This window comes from Colletotrichum siamense (genome assembly GCF_013390195.1).
Source record: "Colletotrichum siamense strain Cg363 chromosome Unknown KSG_Cg363_contig05, whole genome shotgun sequence".
NCBI classification, from domain to species: Eukaryota; Fungi; Ascomycota; class Sordariomycetes; order Glomerellales; family Glomerellaceae; genus Colletotrichum; species Colletotrichum siamense.
In genome coordinates, this window is record NW_023501018.1 from 4,863,196 (window position 1) to 4,881,170 (window position 17,975).

General features: G+C 58.2%; 8 protein-coding genes across 8 annotated transcripts; 1 reads left to right on the forward strand and 7 right to left on the reverse strand.

Annotated features, from left to right (window-relative positions):
• Nucleotides 1–669: 669 nt before the first annotated feature.
• CGCS363_v008852 (putative proline--tRNA ligase) lies at nucleotides 670–2,401 on the reverse strand (the record flags this gene model as incomplete). Its single annotated transcript, XM_036640701.1, has 2 exons — nucleotides 670–1,915; nucleotides 1,971–2,401. 2 exons carry the CDS (start codon nucleotides 2,399–2,401, stop codon nucleotides 670–672), a joined length of 1,677 nt encoding a protein of 558 aa, XP_036494143.1.
• Nucleotides 2,402–2,950: 549 nt separating this feature from the next.
• On the forward strand, nucleotides 2,951–4,781 carry cct1 (T-complex protein 1 subunit alpha; the record flags this gene model as incomplete). The annotated part of the gene is made up of 3 exons (XM_036640702.1): nucleotides 2,951–3,038; nucleotides 3,118–3,203; nucleotides 3,255–4,781. The coding sequence occupies 3 exons, from the start codon at nucleotides 2,951–2,953 to the stop codon at nucleotides 4,779–4,781; spliced, it is 1,701 nt and encodes a 566-aa protein (XP_036494564.1).
• A 200-nt stretch (nucleotides 4,782–4,981) lies between these two features.
• Nucleotides 4,982–6,130, reverse strand: CGCS363_v008854 (Lysine acetyltransferase; the record flags this gene model as incomplete). Its single annotated transcript, XM_036640703.1, has 1 exon — nucleotides 4,982–6,130. The coding sequence occupies one exon, from the start codon at nucleotides 6,128–6,130 to the stop codon at nucleotides 4,982–4,984; it is 1,149 nt and encodes a 382-aa protein (XP_036494135.1).
• A 1,439-nt stretch (nucleotides 6,131–7,569) lies between these two features.
• CGCS363_v008855 (Ankyrin repeat domain-containing protein 50) lies at nucleotides 7,570–8,508 on the reverse strand (the record flags this gene model as incomplete). The annotated part of the gene is made up of 1 exon (XM_036640704.1): nucleotides 7,570–8,508. The coding sequence occupies one exon, from the start codon at nucleotides 8,506–8,508 to the stop codon at nucleotides 7,570–7,572; it is 939 nt and encodes a 312-aa protein (XP_036494390.1).
• A 224-nt stretch (nucleotides 8,509–8,732) lies between these two features.
• On the reverse strand, nucleotides 8,733–9,095 carry CGCS363_v008856 (uncharacterized protein; the record flags this gene model as incomplete). Its single annotated transcript, XM_036640705.1, has 3 exons — nucleotides 8,733–8,867; nucleotides 8,921–8,979; nucleotides 9,038–9,095. The coding sequence occupies 3 exons, from the start codon at nucleotides 9,093–9,095 to the stop codon at nucleotides 8,733–8,735; spliced, it is 252 nt and encodes an 83-aa protein (XP_036494140.1).
• Nucleotides 9,096–9,608: 513 nt separating this feature from the next.
• Nucleotides 9,609–11,702, reverse strand: CGCS363_v008857 (Heterokaryon incompatibility protein 6, OR allele; the record flags this gene model as incomplete). The annotated part of the gene is made up of 1 exon (XM_036640706.1): nucleotides 9,609–11,702. The coding sequence occupies one exon, from the start codon at nucleotides 11,700–11,702 to the stop codon at nucleotides 9,609–9,611; it is 2,094 nt and encodes a 697-aa protein (XP_036494139.1).
• A 543-nt stretch (nucleotides 11,703–12,245) lies between these two features.
• Nucleotides 12,246–14,262, reverse strand: CGCS363_v008858 (uncharacterized protein; the record flags this gene model as incomplete). Its single annotated transcript, XM_036640707.1, has 3 exons — nucleotides 12,246–13,489; nucleotides 13,554–13,692; nucleotides 13,744–14,262. The coding sequence occupies 3 exons, from the start codon at nucleotides 14,260–14,262 to the stop codon at nucleotides 12,246–12,248; spliced, it is 1,902 nt and encodes a 633-aa protein (XP_036494052.1).
• Nucleotides 14,263–16,766: 2,504 nt separating this feature from the next.
• CGCS363_v008859 (Cytochrome b-c1 complex subunit Rieske) lies at nucleotides 16,767–17,816 on the reverse strand (the record flags this gene model as incomplete). Its single annotated transcript, XM_036640708.1, has 4 exons — nucleotides 16,767–16,948; nucleotides 17,106–17,256; nucleotides 17,325–17,413; nucleotides 17,534–17,816. 4 exons carry the CDS (start codon nucleotides 17,814–17,816, stop codon nucleotides 16,767–16,769), a joined length of 705 nt encoding a protein of 234 aa, XP_036494051.1.
• Between the last annotated feature and the right edge of the window lie 159 nt (nucleotides 17,817–17,975).

A 17,975-nucleotide genomic window follows, 5' to 3' on the forward strand; every position in this document is an offset into this window, starting at 1 on the left:
TCGACATCATCCATCAGTCTACGCCTCGCTGCAAGACAAATCCTCTGAGTCAAAATGCGGAGCAAGTTTGACAATTCTGTGTCGGCTCCGATGCCAATCACTAACAGAAATCGACAGATAAGGCGTCTTCTGTCAGTGCTATTCGATAGGGGGACTGGTAGAACATGGGATTGGACAAAGACGCTGAAAATGAGTCACCCACCATCATGTTTTAGGGGGACCGAGACCTGCCTCTTCGGGACTGGTCTGGGGTACCAATTGAATGAGCCATCATGAGTCGACCCACTGGCGGTCCGGGTGACAGGGGGGCGCAGTCGACCGTGCCGAAGTCAATTGCGGGCTGGCTTTCGGGATGCAGGGTCCATAACGGCGACGAGCACAACCAGCAAAGGAGATGATTATTGTCCAGTTTCCAATATTGCGCGTCGCAGATTCGACACTATGCTTCACTGGAGGATTTTGAAAAAGTAATGAACTTGGTATCGAATGACTTTTTACCTGCATGTTTCTACTTCCCCTCGCTAATTCTTGAGAAACCATATCATGCTCGACCCTCTACCTCTCTCCTCTAGCAACACATGACATGAATCAAATCCGCCGTGGGTCTCGTTATCCGATAATGTCCCAAAATGCTCAACCCGCAACTCCTCTGAATAACATCCCCATCTTTTAGTAGCTGCGTCCGAACATGACCCACTCCTTAGCAAAGTCCTTGCAGTCGGGGTTCAGACACTTGGTCTCGCCGGCGACGAGGCCCTCGGGCTGGTCGAAGGGACGGCAGAGGGACTTCATTCCCATGGTAGGCTGCTTCTTACCCTCAGGAAGGGTGGCGTTCTCAGGGGGCTCGCTGTTGGTCAACTCCTTGATGCGGTCCTCGCACTTCTCAGCCAGGCAATGGGGAATGACGACAACGTTCTTGGTATCCAGGGCAGGGATGACCTTCTCCCAGTCGTTGAGAACCAGACGGTGCTCGTCGAACGACTTCTTGGCCTTCTGGTACATGTCGGACTGGATGGTCTCGAGGAGCTCAGGGACCTTGGTGGAGAGCTCGGCCAGGGGGATGGTGCCCTTCTCGCCGGTATCACGGCGAGCAAAGCTGACAACCTGGTTGGCCATGTCCTTGGGGCCGAACTCAAGACGGAGAGGAACACCGCGCAGCTCCCAGTCGTTGAACTTCCAGGCGGGAGTGTAGCCCTCCCTCAAGTCAGACTCGGCGCGGAGGCCGGCCTTGCGCAGCTCGTTGCGGAGGTCGTCGGTCTTGCCCTCGAGCTTCTCACGGTCCTCGGGAGTGGTCTTGGCAGTGATACCGACGGCGATGAGGATGACCTGGGTCTTGGCGATGCGAGGGGGGAGGACGAGACCCTTGTCGTCACCGTGGATCATGACCATGACACCAATGACACGGGTAGACAAACCCCAAGAGTTCTGCCAGACGTGGATCTTCTCGCCCTTCTTCTCGGGGTTCTCGACGGTGATGTCAAACATCTTGGAGAAGTTCTGACCCAAGCAGTGAGAGGTGGCACCCTGGATACCACGGCCGTTGGACGGGATGTAACCCTCGACGGTGGTAGTGTAGTAACCACCGGCAAACTTCTCCTTCTCGGTCTTGGTGCCGCGAACGACGGGGACGGCGAGAAGCTCCTCGTAGACACCAGCGTAGAGCTCGAGAATCTCGCGAACCTCAACACCGGCAAGCTCCTCGGTAAGGTGGGCGGTGTGGCCCTCCTGCCACAGGAACTCTCTTGTGCGGAGGAAAGGGGTAGTCTGCTTGGCCTCCCAGCGGACGACGGAGTTCCACTGGTTCAGGCGGAAGGGAAGATCGCGATGGCTGCGAATCCACTTGGAGTAGTAAGGGTACATGACAGCCTCGGAGGTGGGACGAACCGCAACGGGGACCTCGAGGTCCTTGTCACCGCTAAAAGGGTTGTTAGTCGGGGCAGAGGCGATTTCGGAGGGAGAGGTTGACTTACGCCTTAGTGACCCAGGCCAATTCAGGGGCGAAACCCTCAACGTGGTCCTTCTCCTTCTCGAGAGACTTGGAGGAGAGGAAGATGGGGAAGCTGGTCTCGTCGACGCCCATGGCCTCAATGCGCTCGGAAAACCACTTGCGGATGACACCCCAGATGTACATGGAGGCCGGGCGCAGAATGAAGAAGCCAGCAATCTCGTTGTAGTACTCAACCATCTCGGCCTTGAGAACGACCTCCTGGTACCACATGGAGAAGTCCTCGTTCTTCTTCACAGTGATTCCGATGATATCGTCCGTCTTCTTCTTGCCGCCGATAACGGGAAGGGCGGCTTGCTTGGCAGCCTTCGCAGCCTTCTCGGCCGCCATCTTGGCCTGCTTCTCGGCCTTCTTCAAGGCGCTCTTGGATTGCTCGGGGGCAGCAGCGTCGGCCATGTTTGCGATAGTGACTGCGGATCGCAGGGTCGTCTCGAGAAGGGTATCGGCTTATAGAATTGGCAGCGTGGTGCCCGGGTCGGCCTGAGTCACTCGAGATTTTGGGCAGAGATGGCGGTGCGATACAGCGGAAAATCTGCCCCGCACTAAAATGTGAATCGTGTGTCGAGCTGTTGGGCGCGAGGGAGGTGAGGGGTCAATTGGCAGCCACAGGGGACCAGACCAGGGGCCCGAGCGCTTATCAGGGATGGGTCTCATCACTGTGATAGTGGGGAAGCTGCACTGTATTACCAGTACCAGAATGGCGGTAGAGCAGTGCTTATCTCCAAGCACGACACAGTCCTTATCGACAGCGCACCTCACCAGCCACAGCTCCCCGGTTCCTGGAACAACTCGGGTCCGAAAAAAAGTTGCGTCGAGGGGACAAGGCAGGCACAGCGCAGAAGCTTCTATTGCTGTCCAGGCCACACCGACGAGCTACCCAAAATCCACCCTCCACCACCTCCCTATCCCGCGATTCACCATTATTGCAGGCAGTGAGGACCCAAAATGGCGTCCATGTTCGAGCAGTCAGGGAGCGGCACCCTTTTCCTCGGTGGCCAGAAGATTTCCGGTGCCGACATCAGAGACCAGAACGGTATGTCGCCGCTGTTGTTGCTTCGCTTGCTGCGACCCCCGGCTACAGCTTCACCCATGCTGACAAAACAAACTCCCAGTCCTCGCGACCCAAGCTATCGCAAATGTCGTCAAGAGCTCGTTCGGCCCGAGCGGCCTTGACAAGATGATGGTCGACGATATTGGTGTACGTTCGGCGGCCCCCTCCCCCCCTGGACCCCGCTTAACCCCAGCGTAGGATGTCACGGTCACGAACGACGGCGCTACTATCCTCAGCTTGTTGGACGTCGAGCACCCCGCTGGCAAGATCTTGGTCGACCTGGCACAACAACAAGACAAGGAGGTCGGCGATGGCACCACGTCCGTCGTCCTCATCGCCGCCGAGCTGCTGCGCAGAGGCAACGAGCTTATGAAGAACCGCATACACCCTACTACCATCATCACCGGCTACCGACTTGCCCTCCGCGAGGCCGTCAAGTACATGAACGAGAACATCAGCATCAAGGTCGAGAACCTCGGTCGCGAATCCCTCATCAACATCGCCAAGACCTCCATGTCCAGCAAGATCATCGGTGCCGACTCCGAGTTCTTCGCCAACATGGTTGTCGATGGCATGCTCGCCGTCAAGACCACGAACAACCGCAACGAGACGAAATACCCCGTTAAGGCTGTCAACATCCTGAAGGCACACGGAAAGGGCTCGCTGGAGTCTGTTCTGGTCAAGGGCTACGCTCTTAACTGCACAGTCGCTTCCCAGGCCATGCCTACAAGAATAACGGACGCCAAGATTGCCGTGTTGGATATGAACCTGCAAAAGGAGCGTATGAAGTTGGGTGTTCAGATTACCGTCGATGACCCGACACAACTGGAGCAGATCCGCGCGAGAGAGTCTGGCATGATCCTGGAGAGGGTAGACATGATCCTGAAGGCTGGCGCCAACGTTATCCTTACTACCAAGGGTATCGACGACATGGTTCTGAAGACTTTTGTTGAGAGGGGCGCTATGGGTGTTCGCAGATGCAAGAAGGAGGACCTCCGCAGAATTGCCAAGGCTACCGGCGCTACCCTTCTCAGCACACTCTCCGACCTTAACGGCGACGAGAAGTTCGACCCCGCGTACCTTGGACACGCGGAGGAGGTTGTCCAGGAGCGCATCTCAGACGACGAGTGCATCCTCGTTAAGGGCACCAAGACCCACTCCTCAGCATCCATCATCCTCCGCGGTCCCAACGACTTCACCCTGGACGAGATGGAGCGCTCCATCCACGACTCCCTCAACGCCGTCAAGAGAACGCTCGAGAGTGGCAGCATCGTGCCCGGTGGCGGTGCCGTCGAGACTGCTCTGCACATCTACCTCGAGGAGTTTGCCGGTACCGTCGGTTCCCGCGAGCAATTGGCCATCGGCGAGTTTGCCCAATCCCTGCTCGTTATCCCCAAGACCTTGGCTGTCAACGCGGCCAAGGACGCCTCAGAGCTCGTTGCTCAGCTGCGTTCTCGGCACGCGCTCTCGCAGCGCATCCAGGAGGGCGAGGGCAACGATGACGAGAAGATTGTCGCCCGCAAGAAGGCGTACAAGAACTACGGTCTCGACCTGACGAAGGGCAAGGTTATTGACGAGGTCAAGGCTGGTATTTTGGAGCCCAGCATCAGCAAGATCCGGCAACTCAAGAGTGCCGTGGAGGCTTGCATCAGCATCATGCGTATCGATACCCTGATCAAGCTGGATCCCGAGCAGAGGGCGGAGGATGACGGTCACGGTCACTAATGCGGCGGCGTATATGTGAAAATAAAACAATCAAAAATGGGCCACGTGGGAAGTGATCAAGGTTAGACGGTTCATAGATCATTTGTTAATGATACCTTGCCATGCCAATTTGGACGCTTGTCCTGTACTCCGATTTCCGTTCCGTGTAATGGGTTTCCCACACCCGTGATATGCATGTTCCGTGTATGATGATTCGTCGTCTAGCACCAACCAAACTTCTCGTTCAGCACCCACTCCACATCCCCATCGCCGTAAAACATCAGGCTCGCAATGCTATCAGTCTCTCTTTCAACAAACTCGTGGGGGATGCCCGCCTTTTCAATCAGCCCCCTCACTCTGGTGTCAGGGTTCCACAGCTCAATATTGTTCGACTTCCACTCGGCCGCCTCCGCTCTCGCCAAGGTCAAGAGCTCGTGAATAGCCTCTTGAACATACTCATCGCTGCTGTTTTCATTCTCCATGACCAACCTTAAGATATGCATGGTGTTGCCTTCAGGCTTCTTCAATCCACCATAGTATCCCCTCGTCCACACCGCCCACACCCTCTCCCCGCGCTCCCCGACAACAGCTCCCCTAACCGTCGGTGTCTTTCCAAAAATGTGCTTGGTCATGAAGTCCTCGCGCATCAGGTGCCACAAGATAGCATCAATATCCGGCAGCAACGACACCCGCGTCTTGCTCCCCTTGGACTCCTTCGACAGCCTCGCCCGCAGCAGCTTCTCGTCGACGTGGCTCAGCTCCGCCAGCTCGTGGTATCCCACCGGCTTCGCCTTGCCGCCCTCCTTCTGCCCCTCGGCCCTGGGCTGCGGCGGGAACGACAGGTGCGCGCTCTCGTAGGGATGCCAGCCCTGCTTCGCGTAGAACTTCTTGCCAATGTCGGAGAAGAGCACGGAGAAGGCGACCTCGCCGTCCCGGATGTCGCCCCACTGCTCGCCCTTGGCCATGCGCGCGCCCTGCCAGCCGCCGAGGCGCGGGCCGAGCAGGCTCATCATGGTGGAGGCGTAGCCCTTGCCGCGGTGCTCGGGCTCGGTGAAGACGGAGGCGATGCCGTGGGCGACGGCCTCGGCGACGGAGCCGTCGGGCTTCGCGGCGAGGGCGCGCTTGCGGATGCTCTCGCACGAGGAGAGGATGGGGCGGGCGTCGGGCGGCAGCGAGGGGTCGGTCAGGATCCACTGGGTGATGCCGCCGTTGCGGCTCATGGGCACGGTGGTGAGGTACTCCTCGCGGCGGAGGTACTCGTCCAGCTCGAGGGCGGCACCCCATTTCTGGTGCGTCGAGGTCCAGACACGCAGCCGCTCGGCGTGCGTGGGCGTGGTGAGGATGAGGTCGGCCTCCTGCGTCGAGCCCATGGTGCCTATCTTTCTGCGCGGTGTCTGCTGGGTTTGGTGTTATTGTTTCTTGCCAATTGGGTCCCGCTGTTGGTCAGCTGTTTCGACGGGAGAGTTGGAATGTGGGAGAGACAAAGTCACGGCATCGTAGAGGCACCAGAGGTGGGTGGGAAGGACAAAGCACAGTCCTTATCAAGACATTTGGGGACCTTTCTTTCGGGGAGAGGTGCCCCACCAAAGACGATCGCGGCGATGGCGGGGAAGACCCAGCGAAACCCCAGGATTGAGACAGGCCCAATTCAAGCCTCTACCTGGCATAAGGTCCAGGCGGCCTTGCAAGGGGAGGGACCACGGGGGGTGGAGGCGGCCCCAGCGATACGGGACGGCGCAATGTAGCACGTTTTGGGAGGGGGAGGAGGGACATCGCGGGGCCCAGCGCAGCGCCAGCTCGGATTCGAGACACAAAGAAACGTGGATTCGGGAGAGACGAGTATGGTAAAGGTACACTAACACGCCCGTCTCACCAGCCTGGGGGAAGGGTCAAGGTCAGCAGGCCCACACGAACGTGATGAAGGCAAGCCAAGCGGGTGCTCGTCTTACGTCACGGGACGAGGCTAGCGGTGAAGTAAGGAAGTCTGGCTTCGAGAAGTGATACTGTTTGGTTCTGGTACATACAGTATGTGTATTGCGTGTGTTGTGTAGGTGCAGTAGGCAAGGTACTTTTCTTCATCTGAAGGTCCCATGTTGCTTGCCTGTTTCGAAGAGCGCAGTGCCTTGGAACTCTAGGCCTGTTTTTTTAGGTAATTATTTGGCAACTGGGTCACCCTCTATCTTATCCTGCCTGCCGCTACGGTGCGGAAGGGAGCGTAGGGAGCAACTGAGCAAGGGAACGCACTCGCAATGAGGCAGGTCACGCCGGGCGGTGCGCCGCGGGACCACATCCGAGCCGGCGGAAGCCGATGATAGGCGGGGCGCCGCGGGGCCGGTTTGACGCGGGCGCAGCGGGGTGGAGCTTCCCTCACACACAGCTGCCTCGTACGTCTAGTCACTGTCACTGCAAGTACTTTTGTACCTTGTAGAGTAAGAGTGGGAGACACAGTTCGTGACCGGGCTGGAGCGAGGGATGCCCTGGTTTGCGTTAGTCGGCTGACTTGGCTGAACTTCCGGACGAGACGTAAACGTCGGGGCGCCTGTGTGATCTTGTCTTGGCTGTTGGCTCTGCGGGTGATGGTGTTGTCGATGGTGTTCATGCGCCGCCCGCAGTAAGGGTCCGGCATCCTTCCAGGTAACGGACTAGTTGGTTAGCTAAGATTGTGCGTGTCTCTCTCAGTCCGTGGAAGATGTGTCGTGTACGCCTTCTTTTCAGCTGTGCAACTGCGTTATCAACTCCAAGTGAACCAGCCACCGCTAGTTCTTCCATGGCCGCAATACCACCTTATCTGCTGCATGTCACCAGGAAATCAAACTCTATCAAACAGAAACGTCCCTCCACCTTCCATTCCCGTCGCACCCCTGTCCCGCAAAACCCGAATAACTGCACCATGACCCCTCGCAGCCGCGCCCTGCAACGCCGTCTGCCCACCACCACCACCACCTCCACCAGCAGTCCATCCGCCAGATCCAGCGTCGATCTCGGCCCCGGCATTCAGCAACATCTCGCACACGCGAACGTGACCCCCCTCCGCCGCCGCATGCAGCGCCCTCCCGCCCTTGAACCTGCTCCCCTCGGCATTCACATCCGCCCCGGCGCCCAGCAGCGTCGCGACCATCCCCTCGTCCCCGTGAAGCGCCGCCACCTGTAGCGCCGTGAAGCCCTTGTGCCGGCACGCAGGCGCGTTGACATCCGCCCCGTGATCCATCAGCAGTGTCCTAACTATCTCCGCGAAGCTGTGCGCCGCCGCGGCCTGCAGCGCCGTCCGACCCGCCGTCTTGGCCGGCGCCGCGTTCACGTCCGCCCCGTGATCCAGCAGCAGCGCGACCACGTCAGCCAGTCCCGCGGAGCACGCAGATTGTAGAGCAGTGGCTCCGCAGTACCTCGTCGCCGGCGCATTCACGTCGGCCCCCTTGTCGAGGAGCATCCTGACGATGGAAATGTCCGGCTGCCCGCTCGCAATTTGTAGAGCGTTGCGCGCGTCGTTGTTGCCGGGGGCAGCGTCCACGTCCGCACCGGCGTCCAAGAGCGCGGATACTACGTCGGCGTGCGATGCCAGGCAGGCCGCCTGGAGCGCGGTGCGGCCGTAGTACCCCTGCGGCGGGGCGTTGATGTCGGCGCCGGCTGCGAGGGCTATCCCCACCGCGGTGAGGTCGCCGTCGCGGGCTGCCTTTTGGAGAGGTGTCCAGCAATCATCCTCGTCTGGCTGTATATCTTCTGAGATGTCCTCCTCTATGAGGCCCTGCATGTTCAAGGTATGAGGTAGACAAGCAGTCACCGCGAAGACGATAAGCGGGGGTTGATATTTAATGTAGTTCGGCCTTTGCATGGGTGACGGAAATGCGGCACAGTTGACATCTCGTATCAAAAGTTCCTCGGATTATTGGACAAAGTGCGAGGTGTTGACCTTGATGCAATATTTATTATTCTGTGAAGCTACGCCCTTTGATGCACATTATGACGATTGACGCCCTAATCTTCAGTCTCCTTCTTCTTCTTGGACTCGCTCTTCTTTTCCGGCTCTCCCTTCTTCGGCTCGTTTTTGGAGCCCGCCTCATTCTCATAATCACCACCCTGCTTCTCATACTCTTTGGCAAGCTTGGATGCCTGCGTAATTATTAGTTATTGGCCCCTGTTCATATTGCGATATGCAGACTGACCTTCCATGCTGACCACTGCCCCTCGCCGCCGCCAGACTTGTTAGGTTCTTGCTTAATTTCTATAATCAAAATGTCAGTTTAGTTTTTTCAAATATCGTGGCTCCTCATCACTCTCACCTTCCTTGATCTCCTCCCTCAGCTCAGGGTCAGTGGGCTTTCCCTTTGACGAAGGCATCTTGTTGGCAGTGTACGTTGAAAAGTTGCTCGTGCGGCTGGTTATTTGATAGGTCCAATGTGACAATTGAGACCGAGCTTGCAGTTGCTTGAAACTTAAGTTCGCATCATCCTCACAGAGACGAACTGCCCATTTTTGAACTCAACAACAGGTGTCAACAAAGCGCTGCATCAAAGCTCTAAAACATGCTGACAGAACAGACGATGACGCTCAATGACGCCTACATCGCCAGCCACTCCCGCTGCCGTGGAACCGCTAACGGACCGGTAGGACCCACACCCAGGTCCGTGCCGTCCCGGCCGCTCGGTGCGGAAACCTATGCATGCGGTGCCTTTCTAGGCCGTCAAGGTTCCTCTCACAGCATATCCCGTCTCAGTCAAAATCGCAAAACTTTTGTATTCCTCCCGTGATACTCTTATCTAGACGTCTAAGCATAAAGACCTTCTCTGGGTCCGTGTCATGTCATCATGATCCTACGCGATCTCTCCATCATGGCACTGGAAATGATCCCAATTAGTGAATCGAAACCGGCTCAAACTCGACTCCCTCCTCGACCGCCTCCCCATCCATGATACCGTGCACGTACGCCGTACCCACGATACGTCTCAGCCCCTCCCGCTCAGCGCTCTTCCTCAACACAAACGGCGCGTTGCACCCCTTCATAACCCAAACCTCGTCACCAGCCTCACATCCATCAGGCACCATGGCAACGTACTTCTCACCCTTGGCCAGCACCAGATCCAGCGCGGAGCGCGTGGTAAAGACGCGGTTGATGAGGATCTGCGCCGCCGCCACGAGCGCCTCGTTCGCCTCCTCCGCCGAGCGCCCCGCCAGCTCGATCTCGCGGCGCAGCACGTCGCGCTCCGCCCGCTCGGGGTCGAGGTCGTCCTCCTCGACGGCCGTGCAGAAGCGGTACGCCAGCTTCAGCGTCGCCATCGGGACCTCCTCCTCGTCCGCCTCGGCGCGGAAGAAGGTCAGCGTCCGCAGCACGGCCTCCAGCCCAGACTCGCCCGTGGGGTACGTCGCCTTCTCGAAGCCCGGGATCTTCTCGATGATCTTGGAAAGCGTGAGAATGTCCTTCTTGACCCAGATGGAGGGCCTGTCGGCGTGCAGGTGCGCTGCGCGGGGGACGCCGCTCATCTGCGCGAGGGTGTCGACCTTGACGCCCTTGAGCAGGAGGACGTCCTCGTCGTCGTTGGGGTCGAAGCCGAAGTCGAAGTCGGTCTCGCCCGCGGCCTCGGACTCGGCGGCGTCGGCGACGGTCATGCGGTGCCAGGGGCGGCGGAAGTCGGGCAGCCACGAGGGGAACTTGTTGGCGCTCCCGTTGAGGTGCTCCGCGATGCCGGCGTGGTCGAGGAGCTCCTCGCTGAAGGGCTCGTGGAACAGGGTGCGGCCGAAGCGGAGGGCTGTCTCTTCGAACTTCTCCGAGTAGTCGGGGCGGAACTCTTCTCTGTCGCCGTCGGCGGCGAGGCCGAGGAGTGCGAAGTAGTAGTCACGCGGGTCAGCGGCCTCGACCTCGCGGAAGGAGAGGAGCAGGCTGAGAAGCTCCGTGGAGCGCTTCGGGTCGTCGTCCTCGTCTTCGGACTCCCACTCTTCTTCGCTGCCTTCAGCGGCCTCTTTGCCGTGATCATGTCCGTCGTGATCGTGCTCATGCTCGTCGTCTCCACCGCAGCAGCCATCTCCGTGCTCATGATCATGCTCATCGTCGTCACCACAGCATCCGTCTTCCTGGACATTTCCTCTCATAGCACCAAGCTGGTAGAACCGCAGTCTCTGAGCCATGTTCGCCATCAAATCCGCCGCGCTCTCCACCTCCTCACCCTTCTCATCAATCAGCGGCCAAGGCGGGCTCTCAGGCTCCTCCAACGCAATCGTAGCAGGCCAAAGCTGCGCCCAGTTCGCCGTCTTCTCTCCGCAAATCATCACCACATCCCTCGCCAAGATGAACTCCTGCACGATCCACACCCTCTTAAACCACGCCCGGTTCCAGAACCGCGACACAGCCAGCCAGCGCTTGTCGCCCTCAGCCGGCAGCTCCGCCTCCGCGCCGGTGGGCGCATCAGGGACGGGCTTGCCGAGCGAATCCTCCATAAACGCGCGCGCCCCGGCGTTGAGCTCGTTGGGGATGCTGACGCGCCAGTACCTCTCAATCAGGTCCATCGCATCGCTGCTGCCGTCGGCCTCTTCGCCGAGATACGCCAGGGTGCGGGGCGCGCTGACGTAGATGTCGTGCATGAGCATGACCTGCGCCTGCTTCTCGGCGGCGTCGGCCTGGTTGATGCACAGCGCATCGACCCAAAGCTGGCGCGGGCGTTCTTGGAGGCGCACGCGCTTCAGGCAGGTGAAGAGGTTCTCTGTGATGGACACCTCGGTGGATGAGATGGTGATGGTGCGCGGGGTGTCGTTGGAGCCCCAGACGTAAGAGACGGCCTCGTAGGAGTCGGCCGACTCAGGGAGTTCACCATCGTGCTTGGACGCCTCGTCGATGTAAGGGTCGATCGGGCGGACGATAAGCTCACCCTTGAGGGGTTCGTCGAATTTTCCGGGCGCGAGCGAGAGGATTCTGAAATCCCGCTCGCCGAGGGCCGTGTAGTCAAATCCAGCCATGGTGAGAAAAAATCGAAAATTCACTCAGCCAAACGGTTTGCTGGGAGTGTTTTTCGAATTTCTGGTGGATGTGAGGGGTGACTGAGTAAGGTGAAAAATTCAGTGTTTGGTTTTGGAGATGTGGAGTGAAGTTGGAGATGAGATCCAGGAAAACGCTGCATGAAGATTCCCACAGTGGGTGAAATGATTTTCATTGGCGGCAAGCGCTAAGCAAATGTAAACAAGCCACGACCTGGTGGACTGAAAAAAGTGTGTGTAGACATTTTCCTCATGATGATTGGAATTTTATTTCCAAGTCGATATTACACTTTGCCTTTTGGTGGTGGTTTTGTCGATTATCGGCGGTTTTAAAAGCATGGACAAAATTCAATTTCCATGGTAAATCAATCAGTCTCAATACAAGCACAATGCAAATCATCGTCATATTCATCAAAATTTTCTGAGATGGAATTCTTTTCATTCACAAGGCCCTCTCAGTTCCTCTCATCGTACATCTAGACCAAACTCCTACAAAAGAAACTCGTCATCATACATAAACAGCCTCTACAGACCGAGAGCCGTGTTAAAGGCATCAGCAGCCGCCTGGCCCTGCAATCCTTGGGCGTCAGCCTGTCCCTGCTCACACGCAGCAACAGCGTCGTCGGAAGCCTGGCACCTCGACGACAGCTGTCCGCAGATGAAGCTGCTGATGATGTTGATGTTGAGCGCCGAGCCGTGCTCAAAGTCGCCCGCGGGGCCGAAGGACGCCTCCTTGCGCCCGTCGAGGCCGGCGGCGAACTCGATGCTGGGGTCCTGGCACTCGCCAAAGTCGAGGTTCTGGCGCGTCTTGATGGCGTTGCTGGCGATGCGCATCTTGCGGCCCTCGGAGCCGACGCTGGAGGAGCGGCGGAGCTTCTTGAGGGAGGCCGCGGCGAGGCAGTCGTCCTCCTGCGCGTCGCAGTCGGCGACGGTGATGTCCTCGGAGCCAGAGTTCGCGGCGTCAGCGCAGGCGTTGTGTTGCACGGCGCAGGAGCGCTGGAGGGCGGCGCCGGCATTGACGAAGGTGGCGCCGTTGACGGAGAAGGGCTTGTCGGAGGCGGCGTCAGAGGTGACCGGGGGAGGGGGGCCGCCGAGGTCGCCGGTGAAGGTCTGCACGTCGGTTCCGGTGGCGGCATCATTGCCTCCGTTGTTGGCGTTTCCATTGTTGTTCTGGTTGCCGTTCTGGTTGTTCTGGTTGTTGCCGTTCTGGTTCTGGTTACCATTCTGGTTGTTCTGGTTGCCGTTGTTGCCAGTGTTGTCATCGGCAGTATCATCAGCGGCATCATCAGCGACATCATCAGCAGCATCATCGGCATTGCCGTTGTTTGCGTTGTTGTTCTGGTTTCCGTTCTGGTTGTTGTTGTTGGCGTTACCGTTGCCCGTAGCATCAGCAGCATCGTCGGCGTTGTTGTTCTGGTTGTTGCCGTTGGCGTTGTTGTTCTGGTTACCATTGGCGTTCGCATTGCCGCCGTTTCCAGCAGACTGGACAGCATCAGCAGTCTCGTTGGCAGCGGCAGCATTGCCGTTGGCGTTGGCGTTGTTCTTGTTGCCGCGGCGGAACTTATCAGCAACAGCCGTAGCATTGGCAGCGGCCCCTGCATCAGCGGCAGCGTCCTTGTTCTTGTTGCCGCGACGGACCTTGTCAGCAACGGCGGTGGCGTTGGCAGAAGCATCGGCACCGGTAGCGGCGTCTTGGTTCTTCTTTCCACGGCGGTTCAGGAGAGTGGCACGGCGGAGTCTGAGTTTGGTGACGGCGGTAGAGTTGCTGGCTGCACGGTGTTGGAGTTAGTCACGATGTAAGATGGTATGGTTCTGGAACTGAAGGGATCTTACCCGCTCCGTCGGCACCGTCAACGGCAGCCTGGATCTCCTCCGGGGTGGCATCTTGGACGAGGAGGTTCTGGGAGAAGATACATCCCTCAGCATCATCGGCGTCGTCGCAAGTGTTGCCCGCACCAGTGTTGTCGTTCGGCTACAGTCTCATCAGCATCGTCGCCAGTTCACTCTAGCAGCATACACTCACGTCACCTGGCTCGAAAGTGCCCGAGTCAAGCGCCAGCATGGGGTCAGCTCCAACAGCAGCAAGCTGCCTCGCCAGCTCCAGCGTAATCTCCTTGTTCGTCGCGGCAGCACCCTCCGAAGCAGGGTCCTGGTGCTGGGTAAGAGCAGCAATCTCGGGGTTCTGCGCCGTCTCGTCGCACAGCACGCTCTTCAGGCCGACGGAGCCCGTGTTGCGCTCCACGGCGCGGAAGACGAGCGCGCTCGCCATGCCGTCGACGTCGTTGGCCGCCTTGGCGGCGGTGAAGGCCGAGTCGGCGGTGGCCTGGTGCAGACAGTCGAGGTTTGTGACGTCGCCGGCGCCGGCCTCCGCGGCGGCATTGCCCAGGAGGCCGAAGACGGCGTCCTGGATGTTCAGGGGGTTGTCCTGCTTCAAGAGCGCGTTGACGGCGCGGAGGTACTTTTCGTGGGAGTGCTCCTGGGGCACCTCGGCGGCGGCGAGGCCGATGAGGGCCGAGAGGGCGATGGAGTTTTGGAACTTCATCTTATGTTCGTTCGGGGAAAAGAAATGTGGTAAAGTACAAGGTGAAAGAAGGGCCGGCCTAGTGATCTCGGAGAGAAGGACGAGAATGTAAAGAATGGAAGAGTAAAGAATACAAACAAAGTTCCCAGAACTGAACGAAAGAGAAGAGAGAGTATGCGTGATGAGGAAACAAAACTTCCTTCTGTCAACTACTGAAAAGCAGATGGGGACTTATATACGGACATGACGACGCGGGACAACGACCCATCAGCAACAAGCAGAGGCGCCCGCCCGCATCTCGGTTTGTTCGTCTCATCATGCCAACCCGGCGCAACGTGAACGGCGGCCCCTGAGCAACTCGCTTGGGAAAGCGACTCTGTCGATCTTGGGTCCTCGCCTGTCGCTCCGCGATGGTGATGCGGCTTGGCGGTTGGGGCCCGGAGTTGTTGTGTGGGTATAGCTGTCGGCTGGGCAGTCTCCGATGCGGCTCATCCACTCGGTAGGGGTGATGCAGGACATGGCCATGTGCGAGCCAAGAGTTCGTCCGGTCCGCTAGAGCGGGCGATAGGAGGAGGGCGCCTGTTGGGACCTGGCAGAAAAACTACCTGTTTCGGTTGCTGGCCGACTGGATGGGCGGAAATTCCGAGGAAACCACCAGGGAGATATCTCGCCTCGTACACTCGTACAAACACGGCGTCCAAATTCTGCCTGAGCGACGACTCGGTTCATCGTAGACACGCCTCCGGTAAACACACCGTCAAGAATTGCTTTTTCCATCACTAGATGATCCTAACATCAAATTCGTCAGCCAGTAAACTCCAGGGACGTCATCTTCGACTCAACGACGCAAAAGGAGCCTCATTCGATCAACAATCAAGATGTGGTCCCTCCGCCCCCTGTTCTTGGCGGAGAGGAACTGAAGTCGAACAGAGTTTGAGGAATTCGGAAATCAGACGGCAGCTGTCGCGGGAGGGCGTCTCATCCACTCCGAGCCGCCTCTCGGAGACCCGTCATTGGCTCGCTTCCATCCGTGCGGCCATGTGGAGTCAACAGGGGTGTTGGGGGAAGAGCATCCTCGTCAGCAGCAACAGCAACAATCGCAGAATGGGACACACCACGCACTTCCATTTCTGCATTGTCCACCACCAGCGCGACAGTTGCCATCGCCTTGGCATCTGGGCTTGGCAAAGCATGAGATCTCAGTAATAGCTTGCGTAATAAGTTATGTGGAAGGGTTTAGGTGTCAATGCTCAGAGTGTCATCTCATCAAATGCATCTGAAAAGCGCCGATCCCCTCTCATGCCGATGATGATGGCTTCCGGGTTGATCTCACGAGATGAACACTGAACACCGTCCATACAAGCACATTTAGAGACTCAGAATCTTTAGTCACAAAAACAGTATACAACCGAGACCGACAGCGGAAAATACTTGCCAAGGTAAAGAGACTCTATCCACGATAGACATCCTGCGCCCCGCAACCCAAACACGGTACCGAGCAGGGACTCTATTTTCGCAGCCGCGCTCCCAAAACATCGAGACCCTCTTTACCGCCCGGGGGCCCAACAACACCTGCAACGCCCAGACCTCCTCAAAACAAGTCGTTTGGCTCCTCCTCCTCCTCCAAATCCAGACCTCGACATCTGTCCAAGATTACGGCCACCCTTACGTGAGCAACCCGGGCGGCAACACACTGCGTGGTGCCACCGCCTGCAAGCCGTCGTCCCACCCTCTCTCGACCCCATTCCCAGAGATCTCCGTCCCAAACACCAACGCGTCACCTACCGGGTCCCGGAGTCGGCGATCTCTTGCCAGCGAGCGAAAGGAAGCACTGACTGCCGAGCCAGATTATGCGCCACGGCATGCCATTCAGCCACTTCCCCAACTCTGAGTGCATACAGGCAGAGCTGTCACATGTGGACGGCTCAGTCTGATCGACTCCGCAGCCGGCTGTGACTACCATCATTTTCCCCAACTCTACTCAGCGAGCCTGAACCAGTGTGCAAGTCTCGGCGACAGGACCGAAGCTGTCAGCGATCATTTCGTGGTACCGAACCCTCCGGATGGGTTTGAGCTTCCTCATCCGATTACTGCCGTCGATCGTATTGACTCCCGGGCCTGTCATCTTGTCATCTTTTCCATCATGCACCCAGCTGTCCCGTCCACTGTCAGTCAGCCAGTCACATCCCACACGGCACATCACAAACCTGACCCGGCATGGCTATTATGAAGTTGCGAGGCTACTCATTGTTCCTGGACGCTCTGTGACTTTTGTACATTGGCATCATTGCCCGGGGACACGTCTAAGAAAAAAGAAAAGACCTCTCTCTTTGACTCTCTTGGAACCCAAACCCCAAGCACCATTGGTCGTCTCCGATGCAAAAAAAGAAAAAAGTGTTCTCTAGTTGGTTGTTGTTGCTGCCATCCACACCGCATCCCCCGCGAAGGGGGGACCTGCGGGCTGCGGCGTGGCTCTCTCTCCTGTCCCTCTCATCATCCGTTTTATACTCGTACAAAGGTGGTGCTTAACCGATGACCAGCTTGCCCTCCTCGGGGAACTCGTATTCGGGGATCTCGAGGTTGAGGGGGGCGGGTCCTTTCCTGATACGGCCGGAGATATCGTAGTGAGAACCGTGGCAGGGGCAGAACCAACCGCCGTAGTCACCAGCCTCGCCGATGGGCACACAACCCAAGTGCGTGCAGACACCTGTGGGGTAGAAACATTAGTTTGCGGCTCTTCTTGACAGGTTCGCATCTAGCTGAGGTCACGAGGGCCCAGATATCCCGTCCCAGCGGGCCTCGATGGCCCGGATATCCGAAAGCCGAGGAAGTGCGAAAATCCGTTCAGATCGGGGATCACGTACCCAACATGATAAGCCACTCGGGTTGCTTGACACGGTCGTCATCGGCCTGGGGGTCACGGAGAGAGGCAACGGAGACCTTGTTGGCCTCGTCGATCTCGGCCTGGGTGCGGTGGCGGATGAAGACGGGCTTGCCTCTCCACTTGATGATAACCTGCGGTCCGGATTGTCAGTCACAATTCCCGCTGGCCCTACTGCAGAACCTAGCACCAGGCCACTCACGTTCTTGCCCTCGGGAATGGCGTTCAGGTCAACCTCGACCTTGGCCATGGCCAAAACGTCGGCGGAGGCGGACATGTTGACGAGGAACTCTGCAATTGAAACCACCCGTCAGCCAATGCTCGCCCAAAAAACATTCCCCCCAACCATTTCCTCGTCTCGATCGTCGGTTTGTTTGTCCGGTGACTCGTGGGGAAAGAAGGCTGTCGTACCCTGGACGGTGGACTTCGCGCCGGCGGCGGTGATGGCGCCCATGGTGCCGACCATGAAGTATGAGATGAGGTGGTTGCCCTGAGCAGAGCCCTTGCTCATGTACTTGCTGAAGTCGGGGATCTGGCTGCCCTTCTGGGCGCCCTTGAAGGGGCTCGAGTAGCTCGTGGCAGTGGCGTCGTTCCGGGCGGCCGAGGTGCTGAGGGCGCGCGCAGCCGTCGCGGAGGGGCTGCTTCGCGCCAGTTGCCGCAGGCAGGTGCGGGAAGCGTGTGCGAGGGGCGCCATCTCGAGAGATTCGGGAGGGTGGAGGGGAGAGGGTTGGTGGTTGTTGCGAGATGCAATTGGAGAGGGATGACGTTTGGGCAAGTGAGCGTCTTTTTTCGTGATGCTGTGGTTTGAGGATTGCCGAAAGCTTTCTGGGCTGGCGGCCTGAGGCAGAACGTT